This window comes from Ctenopharyngodon idella, chromosome 4, assembly GCF_019924925.1.
Source record: "Ctenopharyngodon idella isolate HZGC_01 chromosome 4, HZGC01, whole genome shotgun sequence".
NCBI lineage: Eukaryota > Metazoa > Chordata > Actinopteri > Cypriniformes > Xenocyprididae > Ctenopharyngodon > Ctenopharyngodon idella.
The window spans coordinates 24,745,326-24,760,588 of NC_067223.1; the positions used below are offsets into that span (position 1 = coordinate 24,745,326).

General features: G+C 40.9%; 2 protein-coding genes across 7 annotated transcripts in view; one reads left to right on the forward strand and one right to left on the reverse strand.

Annotated features, from left to right (window-relative positions):
* The window catches only part of LOC127511088 (gastrula zinc finger protein XlCGF57.1-like), a 195,809-nt gene that overhangs the window by 41,821 nt on the left and 138,725 nt on the right, over positions 1–15,263 (forward strand). The window lies entirely within an intron of this gene.
* LOC127511048 (uncharacterized) overlaps positions 1–15,263 on the reverse strand; it is a 47,347-nt gene that overhangs the window by 31,338 nt on the left and 746 nt on the right. For 4 of the 5 annotated variants that reach the window (XM_051891382.1, XM_051891381.1, XM_051891380.1 and 1 more), the window contains exons 3-6: positions 12,495–12,717; positions 10,478–10,576; positions 5,488–5,738; positions 12–5,392 (exon numbers count right to left, since the gene is read on the reverse strand). In XM_051891382.1, the coding sequence (XP_051747342.1) occupies positions 12–5,392; positions 5,488–5,738; positions 10,478–10,576; positions 12,495–12,717 (5,954 nt within the window). The remainder of the gene's footprint in view (positions 1–11; positions 5,393–5,487; positions 5,739–10,477; positions 10,577–12,494; positions 12,718–15,263) is intronic. The other variant, XM_051891378.1, reaches the window with a different exon arrangement.

Genomic DNA, 15,263 nt, shown 5'->3' on the forward strand with positions numbered 1-15,263 from the left:
ATTAGACTTACTGTAATGTATGAGGGGCTTTTGCAGATTTAGTTACTCTCAGTTTTATATCGCCTGCTGATTTGGTGGTTCCTGGGTAACGTTCCTCAGTGAGCTGTTTTCCATTTTCATCAACGACTGTGAGTTGAATCCCTTTTCCATCGAGCAGGTTACTTTTTGTGAGCACATATACATCGAGGGCTGTAACAGGATGATCAGTTTTGCACATATCTTCTGTATACTGCATTAGTTTTGTTTTGTCCTCATCTGACAGCTGTTCCACTTCCTTTTGGCTCGCAGATTTCCTGTTGTGTTTTTCTCTCTGATCATCAAAGAATTGTTGAGTCTTATGTCTGCGCATGACTTTATCTACTGCTTGTCCTGCAGCACTGTTCAACTCACTCTTAAATGTGTTGGTCATTAAAGAAGTCATATGTTCAGAACAGGAACTGATGAATTGCTCAGAAACTTTCCGTGCGATAATCTGCAGAAGTTCTCCTTTAAGGCGTTGTACATCCTGTAAACTGTGTCGTCCATCTTGGTCATACTTTGTCATTTCTTTCTCAAGCTCACTGATGCTCTCCAGTAATTCAGGAATAAATTTATTTTGTATTTTCTCCTTTGTTGGTATGGCACCCAGTATTTGACAGAATTTAGTTTCATACTCAGCTACTTTCAGAACCAGCTTTGCCGTTTCAAGCACACCCGACTGACTCTCTTTGTTCATAATCTCTGTTGCTGTGTCACACACCTCAGAGAGTTTGCTGATAACATCCAGTTCTTTGGTACAGTCCAGTATGAGGTGAGGAGTTATCTCTTCAAGGAACATATCAACTGATTTTTTTATTTGGTTCTCATAATTCTGGTCAATCTTGAAATTCTCTTTTTCCAAGGCAGCTTTCGGAATGCCTGAGCTGATAAATTCGACAAGATTCTGATCCAGGTCACTGCTTTGCTTCACTGATGAAGTAACAGCATTCTGAAAAATGCTTTGTAAAATCTTCTTAAAGACTTCCTGAAGTGCTGCATCGATTGCATAGTTCATGGCAGTGAGCACAGACTGTTTCCCGATTTCTTTAAATGCATACATAGATGCCGCTTTGAAGTTCTGTTTGACCACTGTTGAAGATGTCATGTTTTTCATTGCAGACTTAAAAGATTCTTTACTGAGTGATGATAAACCAGACTGAGCACTTCCTTTGAATGAAGTAAACATTGCCTTTCCTGATTTGATGAATTCATTCGCAACAGAAGAGAAAGACTTGGTACCATTGAGGAGACCTTTTGTCACTTTAAACACTGTGGTAACTGCTTTCTTGATAACGCTAAAGCCAGCTGTTAGCAAAGAAAGCCCAATGCTGATACTCTTAGATATTGCCCATGACGCCCAATCAAATGTGCCCTTTATCATCCCCTCTATTCCATTGATCATGTCAGACACTCCTTCTGCAATCAGGCCCAGTCCAAACTGGCTGGCTGTTCCAAGTGACAGCGCACAAACAAGAACCCCAGCGAGAACCTGTACCACCCCGAGAAAGAAACATATCAAAGCATCTATACAAAACTTGGGCTTCTTTTTCACCTCGAAAACAACACCCAGGCCGTAGTCGTATAACGATCTCAGCTCATTAGTGATGATGAAGTTCTTTTCTTCAGACAGCATGTAGACTGAACAGTCCTCTGTAATGGCATCACTGTTGCTTTCCTCCAGCTCTTTAAGTTTATTCAATGCATTATCAATGTACGTCATCCAAGACTTAAAGATGTTCATTCTGGCCTCCATTTGACTCTGAAAGTTGTTGTTTTTGTCTGTTTTCTGATCTTTGTTACCAGTGACTGATAAGTTACATGAGACCATTGTGTTTGAAACTTCTGTGACATAGGCGTCAATTGATTGCTTTGCATCTTCCAGTAGTTTCATAGCGTCTGCTTTATAGTTACCCTTACTGAGGTTGATGGTGATGTACGCCTGGTTATAGAGTGCCACAGCCTTGTAGTGTGGGTCAGAGTTGGCAACTTTTTGCCAATAGGATTTGGCTCCAAAGGCATTGTTGGATTTATCACGGCAGTGTAGATCAGTTCTTACAATTGCCTGTTTGATGTGATCATAAAAATTATCACATTCTCCTCGCAGCAGCTTTCCACTTGTTTCGTTTACTGTCCTGATAAGATCTGATTTAAGTTCTCCTAAGTCATCATGTCTATTGATGTGATCCTCGTGAAGGGTCAACCACAAGGCCCAAGATTCTTTCAAAGCATTGACGGCAGGCTGATAATCAAACTTAGGTTGATGATGTTTAAAGCAATCTGGAATATTTTTAAGCTGCATTCGCATGGGGTCCAGTTTTTCTTGCTCTGTATAATGCCTATCAAAGTCCTTCAGCAATTTACAAAATGTGGAGAACAGATTTTCCTTTAGGTTTATTTCAACCAGCTCATCACTTTCCATGTCGTGGATTCGTTTAATTTCATAGTCCTCTCTTAGCTGGCGCATAATTTCCACAGACTGACCTTGGTAAGCTGGTGCGAGATGATCACAGTTCACAACCATCTGGACCATCCCAGGATTGCCTTTTCGAGATGTACGACCAAATATTTGTTTCTCGACTCTTCGGTTTTGAGGAAAGTGAGTAAGAAGAACAAAAAGACCACCACACTTATTCACACTTTCATCAACCTTTATGTCTGTCCCCCGACCTCCGAGATTTGTAGCAATAATGATTCTGCCTGCACAGAATTTCTCTCTTTCAATGTTGTGTTTCTCACTGATTGTGTACAGAGTAATCTGTTCTGCCTTGAATCTGCCGCTGCCTTGTATTTTCTCTTTTAGTTCATCTGCTGTTTTAACATCTTCACAAATTACCAAGACAACCTGTCCTCTCTCTGCTACTTTCCATGAAGTTTCGCAAATAGTCTGGATCCATTGGTCATTCCCACCTTTTACCTGGATGACTGGAAGCTCCACCACCCTTTTATGGCGATATGCAGGTACAGTGTAGCTCTGTGCTTTATAATGTCTTGCCAGAAAATCTCGATCTGCCTTACCTCCTAATGTACCAGAAACACCAAAAATACCACTCCCACTGAGATACCTTTTAAAATAATGGAAATTTGACATGTAATTTGTCACATTGGATATTGGTGAAATCGCAAGTTGGTGCTTGAACTCCAAAAATTGTTGCAGACCATTACCCCACTTTTTGTTTTTCTCCAGCACACCGCTCGCTTTGAAGTCTAGTGGAATTATTGCATTATACTTGTCTCTGTCATGAGTGCCAGCAACTTCTCTTTCAGCGGCCGGTGAGGTGTAAATCATGTATTCCCGGCCCTGTGACATCTCAACAGCCCTTAGTGCATTCTCAACAAAAACTGGTAACTGATTTTCAATGTAGCGTTTCAAAAAAACAGGGATGACAGTGAAGTTGTTGGATTTTTCGGCTGTTTGAGGGTTATCTGAGTACATGATATATGACTTTATTGTGCTCACAGTAGCATCAATTAGTGATTTCTCAGACATGATTTCGCATGCCAGTCCTCCTTCCAGCAGTAACATTTCAACATTAAGGTCACCTTGTTTTTCCTGAGCTTCAAAACATTTTGCTTTCTTGTTCTCTAAAGAATAGCACTTAAACACTGCACTCTTTTCCAAGACCTCCTCAAATATGCACAGAAGATCGTACTGTTGTGAAACTACAAGTTTCTTCATGACTTCAGATAATGCTTTAGACGACATGTCCTCTTTCACATCATATTGATGTATCATTTCAATATCCTCCTGGGTGTAGAATCCCAAATTCACTCCAGGTAGCAAGATCTCATTTGCTGAAAAGCTTTCTGATGTTTCTAGTCCCATAACGGCTGTTGTTGCAGCTTTATGAAAGTACTGTATCCTTGTCGCCCATTTTATTTCCCTTGTTTCAAGCATTTCAATCGGTTGACAAGTAGATATCATGGCCCATATGTTGGAAAGGACTTGCTCCACATGCCTAAATCCACTAGATTCATGGGACAAGAATGTTACTTGAACGCCACTGTCTAAGGTCATGTAGTCCACTTCATCCACTATTACAAGCTCAAATGGCCTTGTATCGCGAGTAGTCCTCTTCTCAAATTCCTGTTTAAGTATGTCTGCTGCAAAGACTCCCACTGTGCCATATACTATTTGTTTCCTGTAAGCATCTTTAAGATGTTCATCTTGTTCCTGTTGTGAATAGGCACTTGCATACTGTGGAGGTACTACAGACGAGGTGACGCCAAACATTTCGAAAAACTTTTTCCACTCTTCTTGATCTCGCCTGGCTAGAACCGGAGAGCTTGTCACAATGTCCACTTTTGTTCCACGAATGGCCAGAATTGTTGCAAACATGGCTAAGATACAGGACTTGCCCTCACCTGTGCCAATCTCTAGAAGACATCCTTTATCTTCTGTCAGCTGTGCCAGGAGGAGCAAAAGCAATGATGCTAGTTGTGTACATCTTGGAAAATAACCTTGAATCTTCGTGTTGTCTTTTTCGGTAATTGTTGAGCAGTCTTGCACTGCTATTGACATTCCAATTAATACATCTTTCAGAATGTTGATATCTGGGTTTGTAAGATTAAGGGATGTTATCTTCCTTTTCAAATCTGCGATTTGTTCTTCAGTAAGGTCCACCAATTGATATTTTGGGAGTTCCAACTCTACGTATCTAAGCACATCCTTCAACAGCACCAAGACTTTCTCTGGGCAGTTTGCTTCACGAAGTTCCTTCACAATTGTATCAGCATCTTTGTCCTTGTCATTTTTAATTTGTTCTTGAAGAAACATTAAAGGATTTTCATTCGTAAGAGCAGAGAGAACGAGGATGCAGTCCAGGTGGTAGGTTTGTGCTGTGTGGAGAACTGAATCGAGTTGATCACATTTGATAGCTGGACTTTTGCAAATGAAAAGCATTACTTCTGTTGGTGTCCAGATCCTGTTGAACAACATTTGACCCAAAATCTTCCTACTTTGTGGTGAAAGCTCTGAGATCATGTCAAGCACATTTAATAAAATGTGTTCTGCCAAAGTTGGATTTGTGGAATGAAGCTGCTCCACCAAACCAAAGAGAAAGTCATACTTCTTCTCCCAGCCAAGCTGCTGATCTTCATCATCTTTAGCATCTGCACTGCTACTGTTCAGAATGAACTGTAGAGATGCCTCAAGAACTGTGAGCTTCTCTGTAAGAGACAGTTCGCTATATCCTATAGCATGATCAAAGCTAAACTGAGACCATACTGAAAGGTAGTTTTCTCTACAATATTGATCTAGAAGTTCATTCTGGAGCGTCTTAATCCTGTCCCAGATCTGGTAGTGCTGTATCTCTTTATCTTCTGTGATCTGGTACTTTAACAAAATGTCTTTGAATTTTTCTTCAACATCAGTAACCTTCATAAATGTGCAAAACATAAATGGGTCTCAGTAAAAAGTGATATTTTATCACATGCTGTATACATATTGCTCAATCCAAATTAAAGTCATACCTCGTCCCTCTCGATTGCAGCAGCGTCGTCTTCTATTTGTTGATGGAGAGCTTGTGTGCGTTCATGATGTTGCTCGCGACCTCTGAAGCTTTGTTTTTCACGAAGCCGCTCAGTTGCTCGAGAAAGCTTGAGTCTGGATGATTCACTCTCTCGGTCCAGCTCCTGTTGAATCCTTTGCTCGCGTTCCAAACGTTCCAAACGTCTTCTCTCCTCCTCTTGCTGTCTCTGTTTTTCATCTTCTTCAATTTGTCCTGTTTAAAGATGTAATCAAATAGCATGGTATTGGAAACAACATATAGATACTTTATAAATCATTCTAATATGCTGATTTGCTGCTCAATAAACATTTTAAATTATTATCAATGTTGATAGCAGTTTTTGCTACTTAAAGAGATCAATGTTCACCCAACAATGAAAATTAGCCCATAATGTACTCACCCTCAAGCCACCCTAGGTGTATATGATAGTGATAGGTGTATAATAGAAGTGATTTTCTAGGATGAAAAAAAAGTGCATCCATCGATGATAAAAACGTACTCCATGCAGCTCCGGGGGTTAATAAAGACCTTCTGAAGTGAAGTGATGCATTTGTGTAAGACAAATATCCTTGTTTAAAACTTTTTAAAGTAAAATAACGAGCTTCCGGAGCAACATCCATACGCATTAGACATACGTCCAAAAAGTAATTCACAATGACATGATGTACTATGCGTTACAACGTAGGACATGGGCGCCCAATAGGTCGATCGCGATCTACCAGTCGATCGCAAAGACAATGCTGATAGATCGCACACAATTATAATAGATGCTTCTGTTAAATTTTAATAAATAGAAATATAAGGATGCCCTTTGTTATCCTTTTAGTGTCTGTCTGATTTGCATTTGACTAATACATTTTTACCAGGCAAGATTTTTGTTTATATTTGTATTACATCATAAAAAGAAAAATTAATTTTCTGAATAAAGTACATTTCATAGGACTCTATGATAATAATAATTGTTTAATTCCATATACTGTGATATTTCCTGAGACTGTTATCATACTATGTTAATTACAACATGCCATTACAACCGTAGTGTGTTTGTGTGTACATAATGTAAGGTTCCCTTTCATGGGAACATCGACGCTGCATTGAATGCTTTGGGAACGCCTCTGCGTGAATGTCAAGAGTATTTTCACACCACAAGCATATATATATATATATATATATATATATATATATATATATGAAGACATGAAATGGCGAGCAAACAGCAGTTTGTCAAGTGTGTTCATCCCTGCCCACGTTTCTTCACGGTTGGGGATACACACGAGATGTGTGTTGTTTGCTTAGAAGTGGAGCATGCCCAGGCAGCACTTGAGGGAGCTGTTGGTGTGCATTGTGAGAAGTTGACGCTCCGTACACTTCATTCTCGCCAGGCGCTCTTTAACAAACAGGAGGACGCCTTGGCCAGTGTTCCCAGTGGATCGGGTCCCACTTTTGCTGAGGGGGTGTTCACAGATGGATCTGACAGAGGGGTTAGAGACAGGCCCAGCCCTTTCTCTGCCTTCACCTGCCAGACCCAGTGTATCTCCTCTGGTGGCGGAAGCACACGCTGCGGTTTCTTCTTCCTGGAGAGAGGCACCAGCACTTCATCTATCCAGCTCTGAGGAGGTGGATGTGGTGAGCGTCGATGCTGGAGATGAGGACTCACCATCCTCTTCGGCAGCTTATGAGGAGTTGCTACAGGTTTTGACCAGGGCAGTAGAAAAATTAACTATTAAATGGCCCGCTGAGAGAAGTGAAGTGCCCCAGAAGACTAAGCTTGATGAGCACTTTCTGCCTGCCCGGTCACATCCTCAGCATCAGAGGCTGCCATTCTTTCCCGACCTCCACACCGAGGTGTTGAGGTCGTGTCAGAGACCAGTGCAGTATCAGGTTTTCAGCCCCCAAACATCGATATATTCAAACTTCATGGGGCTGAAACAGCATGGCTATGAGGCGATGCCTCGGGTTGAGGAGACACTTGCAAGCTATCTCTCGCCCAAGTCTGCACCGTCCCTCAAAACCCAGACGCTGCCCACCAAACTGCTAAAGACTACATCAGCGCTGGTGGGCAAAGTTTACATGGCAGCAGGTCAGGCTGCAGCTTGCCTTCATACTATGTCGATCTTGCAAGCTTACCAAGCCGACCTACTGGGGGAAATTGATGAGAGTGGGGAAGCAACCTTCGAGGTCATTCAGGAGCTCAGGAAGGCCACTTATCTCTCTCTGTCCGGGCCACCAAGGAGACGGCTAAAACAATTGGCCGTTCTATGGCAGCCCTGGTAGCCACGGAGAGGCATTTGTGGCTGAACTTATCTGATATAAAGGAAAGAGATAAGAGCATTTTGATGGATGCACCGCTGTCTCCCCTGGGCCTCTCTGGCGACTCAGTTACATCTGTCGTCGAGAGGTTCCAGGTGACTAGAAAACAGTCAGCGGCCTTCCAGAGATTCCTTCCCCGCCGCTCTCATCCCCCTGAGGCTGCTGAGCGGGAAGAGCCTCGGCCATCAACCAGCTCCTCAGCACATAGAGCACAACAGAAACAAAGTGTCGCCACCCATGCTCCCCCGCAAAGAGCTTGGGGACAGGGGCGGGTGACACAATCGAAGCCTTCTAAGGGTAAGACAGAGGACTGTCATTATCGTGAAAAAGGCTTCAAAGAGGTCCTGATGCCAGTGGCACTGGATCTCTGAAGGCAGCCCCCTCCGGAGAGGGTCCTCTATCACATTACATGGTACCCGTCCCTCTTTGGGTCCCTCTGGGGGCCGGTCTGCCAACCCTGACACCTCCCCACCGACCCTCTGAGGAGGGCCAGTCAAATTTCTGGCAGAATGGAAACTTCTCCCCAATATTTCTCAATGGGTGCTGTTCACAATAGAAAAAGGGTTACAGAATACAATTTGGGTCTCGTCTGCCCCGTTTCAATGGGGTCCTCCCTACGGTGGTGGGCCCCGAGCAGTCTCTGGTAATGGAACAGGAAGTTCTGACACTCTTGCAAAAAGGAGCTATAGAAAGGGTTTCTCCTCCCAGCAAGCTGTCAGGATTTTACAGCCGTTACTTCATTGTTCCAAAAAAGGATGGAGGGTTGCATCCTATTTTAGATTTACATATGCTAAATCTCTCTGTTCAAAAGCTCAAGTTCAAGATGCTTACACTCAAACAGATCACCACACAGATCAGATCAGATGATGACTGGTTTGTGACAATAGATCTGAAAGATGCTTACTTTCATGTATCCATCCATCCTCAGCACAGGAAGTTCCTCAGATTTGCTTTCGAGGGCGAAGCTTATCAATACAGGGTTCTTCCTTTCGGCCTATCACTATCACCCTGCACCTTCATGAAATGCATGGATGCAGCTCTGGCTCCTTTGAGACTCCAGGGCATCCGCGTGTTGAATTATATCGACGATTGGTTGATTTTAACCCAATTCTTCATGCTTAGGTCATGTGGAACAAGCCTTGGTTCCTGTCCCAGGGACCTGTGTTGGGGGCTTCTTGTCCTCGTATAATGCTAATGAAGCATGCTTCCCTCACAGGCTGGGGGGGGCGATCATGAGTGGTCACTCAGCTCAGGGTCTTTGGGAGGACCATCTACTTTCCTGGCACATAAATCGGCTGGAAATGATGGTGGTATTTCAAGCTCTCAAATACTTCCTCCCGGACCTGAGGGGCCATCACACGTTGGTCCGCACGGACAACATGTCGGTGGTCTCCTATATCAACCACCAGGGGGGTCTGAGGTCTCGCCAGTTGTGCAAGTTAGCCCATCAGATCCTCCTGTGGGCCCAGGAGAAGAGCAGCTCATATCCCCGGGCATCAAAATGTGGGGGCAGACATCCTGTCGAGGCAGGGGCCGAGGCCCAGGGAATGGAGACTCCACTTCCGAGGTGGTGGAGCTCATCTGGAAGAATTTCGGTTGCTCCCTCATGGAATTTGGAATTTGCGCCTGGTATAGTCAAGGCTTTCCTTCATCCTAGACCTGGGTATATACCCAAGGTCCCTACTAACGTCCCAGGCCGATTGTGCTGCAGGCTTTCTGTCCTCCTCCTTTTTCTAATCCGGATCAGGAAAAACTTAATCTGCCTTAACCAGTTATGACACTAGACACTTACGTCCACAGAGCTGGCTGTCGAAAAACTGAACAATTTTTTGTTTGCTATGGGCCTCCTAAAAAAGGGGGCCCTGCGTCTAAGCAGAGGATGAGCAAGTGGGTGGTTGAGGCCATCTCACTTACTTATGAGTCAGCCGGACAGCCTTCACCTTTGGCTGTCCGTGCTCACTCTACTAGGGGTAAGGCTGCCTCAAAGGCTTTGATCTCGGGGGTTCCCTTCCATGAGATATGTGATGCGGCTGGGTGGTCCTCTCAGCATACCTTTATTAGGTTTTACAACCTTGACTTGGGCTCCACTCCGGGGTCCTCTGTGCTCTCATCTTGAGGATAACAGACAGGCACTTGGAATTATGGTGTAGTTGGGATAGGGTTCCCAAAGCACTCGATGCAACGTCAATGTTCCCATTAAAGAGAATGTCTCGGGTTCCATCTGTAACCCTAGTTCTCTGAATAGGGAACAAGACGCTGCATTGCCTAGCCATACTCCCTGCACACCTGTGAGCGTCTTGCTTCAGCCATTCAGAAGCTGGCGTTCTTTGTTCTCAGGAGTGCTTTATAGTTTCCTGGTCTGTGGCGTCACCTGCTCTGACGTCCTGTCACCCTATTGGTTCGATTTCACAAGTGCTTCACAACACAATCAAGCAGAGGCGTTCCCAAAGCGTTCAACGCAGTGTCTCGTTCCCTATTCAGGGAACCAGGGTTACAGACATAACCCAAGACATTTTCTATATTTAGTTTCCAACCACTGAGGCATCATTGGAGAACTCTGCAGCCAGTTCTAAGTAACAATTTTTGTGTCTGCTCCATATTGTACTGATTCCTATAAATGTCCAAGTTAAAGATATACTCACTCTTTCTGTCCAGCTCCTGTTGAATCCTTCGCTCATGTTCCAGACGTCTTCTCTCCTCCTCTTGCCGTCTCTGATTTCTCTCATCTTCTTCAATTTTTCCTGTTGAAAGATATCATCAGACACCACAGGATTCAAAACAACATACAGATTACACTTTATCATTTTATGGGTTACTTAATTTGCAGAGGAAATAATTACCCGCTATCACTCAGCTCTAGACACGTGCTGCTGTCACAGCTGTATTAGGGGCACCAGCAGCGTGTAATCAGTGTAATCACTGATTACACTAGTAGGTGTAATCAGGAGCCAGGGTGCTGGTAATATGCTCTGGCCCTGTCCCAATATACAGCAAAGCTCATAGTCTTTGAGTGACTTGAATAAGCGGCAAAGGAAGGGAGGAGGGAGAGGGGGATGCAAAGATAAATGAGGAGAGAAGTTTGGACAAGGCTCTTTTTATGCTCTTTCTCTGATACCTTCTCTCAAGAGTGATTAATTTTTATTGCTTTATTGCAGGGTGTTTGATTTCAGCTGTTTGTCTTAGCATTAAAATCAAGTCTTACAAGACATTGCTGTCTATAGGGGTGTCAGCAGAAAGCTTTCAGATTTCATCAAAAATATCTTAATTTGTGTTCTGAAGATGAATGAAGGTCTTACAGATGTGGAACGGCATGAGGGTGAGTAATTAGTGACTGAATTTTCATTTTTGGGTGAACTAACCTTTTAAACCCGATTTTAGAACAGTTTGAATTAAAACAATTTTAGAACAATTAAAATTAAATTCAATCAATAATCAATAATTTTTTAAATTTTAAAAATACTTCAGCAGAGGCAGGGAAATTTAGACTTGATATAGTAACAAACACACTGTATATTTACTGTTAAAATCACATGATTACAATACTTCTGATTGTACTGTGAAAGGGGCGAAGGAACAAAAGAATATGTGATACAAGAATATGTTTTTAAAAATTTAAGAAATGATTTTGTGATATCAGAATTATGAATGCTCAACCTCTAGTCAGGGATTACAAATGAATTGTTTTTCTTTTTGGTTTGCTATTAGAAAAAAAAAAAAATAGTATTTTTTTATTTATTTCTGGTTCCAGAGTTCTGACATAGTTACCCGTCATAACAAAATAAAATGATTTTTAATATAGCATTCTTTTTTTATAAAGATAGTATTGTGCAAATATGCATAAAGGGTTAGTTCACCCAAAAATGAAAATCCTGTCATTAATTACTCACCCTCATGTCGTTCTACACCCATAAGACTTTCGTTCATCTTCAGAACACAAATTAAGATATTTTTGATGAAATCCGATGACTCAGTAAGGCCTCTATTGCCAGCAAGATAATTTACACTTTCAGATGCCCAGAAAGCTACTAAAGACATATTTAAAACAGTTCATGTGACTACAGTGGTTCAACCTTAATGTTATGAAGTGACGAGAATACTTTTTGTGCACCAAAATGAAGTGGCACTCCGAACCACTGATTCAAAACAAAAGATTCGTAAAGCTTCATGAAGCAGTGTTTTGAAATTGCCCATCACTAGATATTGTGGAATAAAGTCGCTATTTTGAATTTTTTTTTTTTTTTTTTTGGCGCACAAAAAGTATTCTCTTCGCTTCATAACATTAAGGTTGAACAACTGTAGTCACATGAACTGTTTTAAATATGTCTTTAGTAACTTTCTGGGCATTGAAAAGGGGAGTGTTCTTGCTGGCTATGCAGGCCTCACTGAGCCATGGGATTTTATCAAAAATATCTTAATTTGTGTTCTGAAGATGAACAAAGGTCTTAAGGGTGTAGAACGATATGAGGGTGAGTAATTAATGACAGAAATTTCATTTTTGGGTGAACTAACCCTTTAAAAATAACATCAAACCGAACACAAAAGGGGAAATAAATCTGGAATGGGACACACAACAATCAAATATGGGAGGGATGGTCAAGGGTGCACAATACTTTTGTCTGTATAGTGTAGTGCAGAACTGATATGTTTGCAGTAACTTACCATAGTTGGTACAGTAACGAGTGCCACCCTCAGAGGTGCAGTGCAACTGAATCTGAGAACGGTCGTAGGTTTCTCTTAAGATAAAAGAGGTGTCGCCTTTATGGGTGTTAAACTCATAGGAAAAACTATTCCATGTGTGATTATTATATCTGATGTGGATGTAGCGATGGATTGCCTTGGCCTCTTCATAGGATGTTGTGCAGCCAGAATCAATGCGTGTATACTGGGGAGCAGAATTATACATCAGTTTCCATCAGAAAAGCAGTCAATAAAATGACACGTAAAGAACAGACTGACATTGTAAGATATTATGTCATACTCTCATCTGGCTAATCAGAGGACATGCTAACTAGTGCCTGGGCTGCGCTGTGGCCTCTAATAGAAAAAGCTCAGAAAGAAAGGAAAAAAGCTTTCTTCAGAGGTCCACATGGTTACATCAAATTAATGTTACCTAGTCGATTTCTTGCTGTATTATCACATAAGTGTATCTATCACGAGATATGTTATGTTTGAGAGAGACCAGGCAGTGAGGTATGTTGTAGTGCTTCTAGAAGTAACTACTCTTCTATTCGTGTTTATTTTTCTGTAAATATTTTGTATTTTTTTTGTGTTGATTTTGTATGTTCTCTGTTAAAATACCGTTTTTGATCATTTCACGTAATTTCAGGGGATTACAAAACTTAGTCAAAAGAAAATAATTACAACTCGTGTTGATTTGAATGGGCATTGGGTGGCGCTCGTGTTAAATAATGAAGAGGTCTTTTTTATTTTGATCATTATATACGGGCATAACAGTATGTCACATAATCATTGCTTGTTCTGAGAGCTTTTAGATATGATTGTAGAGTTAAGGAATAAAGATTATTGAAAATTTGATGCAGATTTTTTGTTTAATTAAGTTTTTTGTAATAAGATAAAAGAATTAATACAGAAAATTACAAAGGATGCAACATTTTCCTCTCATGTAAATAGATGGGAAAGGTTAAAAGGCAGGATGAATGTACTCTTATTCATCAAATAAATAAACATTGTTTAAAGAGGTTTTAAGGGCTGCACGATAATGATTAAACTGATAATCACGATTATTTTGCTCAAAATCCTAATCACGATTATCCTATGAAAAAGGGTAATGTAGTTATTATTGCCATTTTGCACGTTCTTTACCAACCTACACTTCACCAAAAAAAGGCCTGTAGGTGGCACACCGACTTCATTTAACCAACTATGATAACTTCGTTAGATGGTAAATCAATACTAAACACATGGTTTTGGTGAGTGCTTTGTAATCTGTATTCACATTAGATTTTAAAGCAACACAATTCACTTGCAAATGAGACAAACCACAGATTCAGATTGCCCTGCAAATTCGTAAAGCAAAGAATGATGCTTTTTGATATAGCCTAATATATTATATATATATATATATATATATAAATGTCCCTTGGCTAGAGAAATTAAATTATTTATTGAATAGTTTCTGTATCTGTGCAGTTAATAAACACTGCATAGTCTTTTCTGACAGACATCTGTGGTTTTATTAGGCTGCTGTCACTTTAAGACCTACCGCACATGACTAGTGAAAAACGCTTAACGTGGCTTAATGTAGTGAGTATTTACTGTATATTAAGTATTTTTCTGTATAGTATGCTTTATTAGTATAGTGTTTACTAGGTTTGGTCTTTTAATGTCACTGTTTTAGTACATTAAGCCATGTTAAGTATTTTCTTTATGGGAGAAAAATGCTTCATTAAACATGTTGCGTTTATATTCTGGGCTCATCTGCTTTTCTGTACATAGTATGCTTTATTAGTATGGTGTTCACTAAGTTTGGTTTGTTAATAACACTGTCTCAGTAAATTAAACCACGTTAAATTGTTAGTTCACGCAAAAATGAAAATTCTGTCATGCCGTTTCACACCCGTAAGACCTTCGTTATCTTCAGAACACAAATTAAGATATTTTAGTTGAAATCCGATGGCTCCGTGAGGCCTACATAGCCAGCAATGACATTTCCTCTCTCAAGATCCATAAAGGCACTAAAAACACATCTAAATCAGTTCATGTGAGTACAGTGGTTCAATATTAATATTATAAAGCGACGAGAATATTTTTGGTGCGCCAAAAAAAACAAAATAACGACTTATTTAGTGATGGCCGATTTCAAAACACTGCTTCAGGAAGCATCGGAGCATAAATGAATCAGTGTGTTGAATCTGCTGTTCGGAGCGCCAAAGTCACGTGATTTCAGCTGTTGGCAGTTTGACACGCGATCCGAATCATCATTCGATACACTGATTCATTTACGCTCCGAAGCTTCATGAAGCAGTGTTTTTAAATCGGCCATCACTATATAAGTCGTTATTTTGTTTTTTTTGGTGCACCAAAAATATTCTCGTCGCTTTATAATATTAATACTGAACCACTGTAGCCACATGAACTGATTTAAATATGTTTTTAGTACCTTTATGGATCTTGAGAGAGGAAATGTCATTGCTCCCTATGTAGGCCTCACTGAGCCATCGGATTTCAACAAAAATATCTTAATTTGTGTTCTGAAGATTAACGAAGGTCTTACGGGTGTGGAGCGGCATGAGGGTGAGTAATAAATGACAGAATTTTCATTTTTGGGTGAACTAACCCTTTAAGCTTTTTCATGTTAAGCATTTTAGAACGTCCCAGTGGCGATATATGATATGATCAACTGATTAACATCATGAAAACTGGTAAAACCTTTAGGAACTTCAAAAGATAAAATGGCGAAGCTCCTAA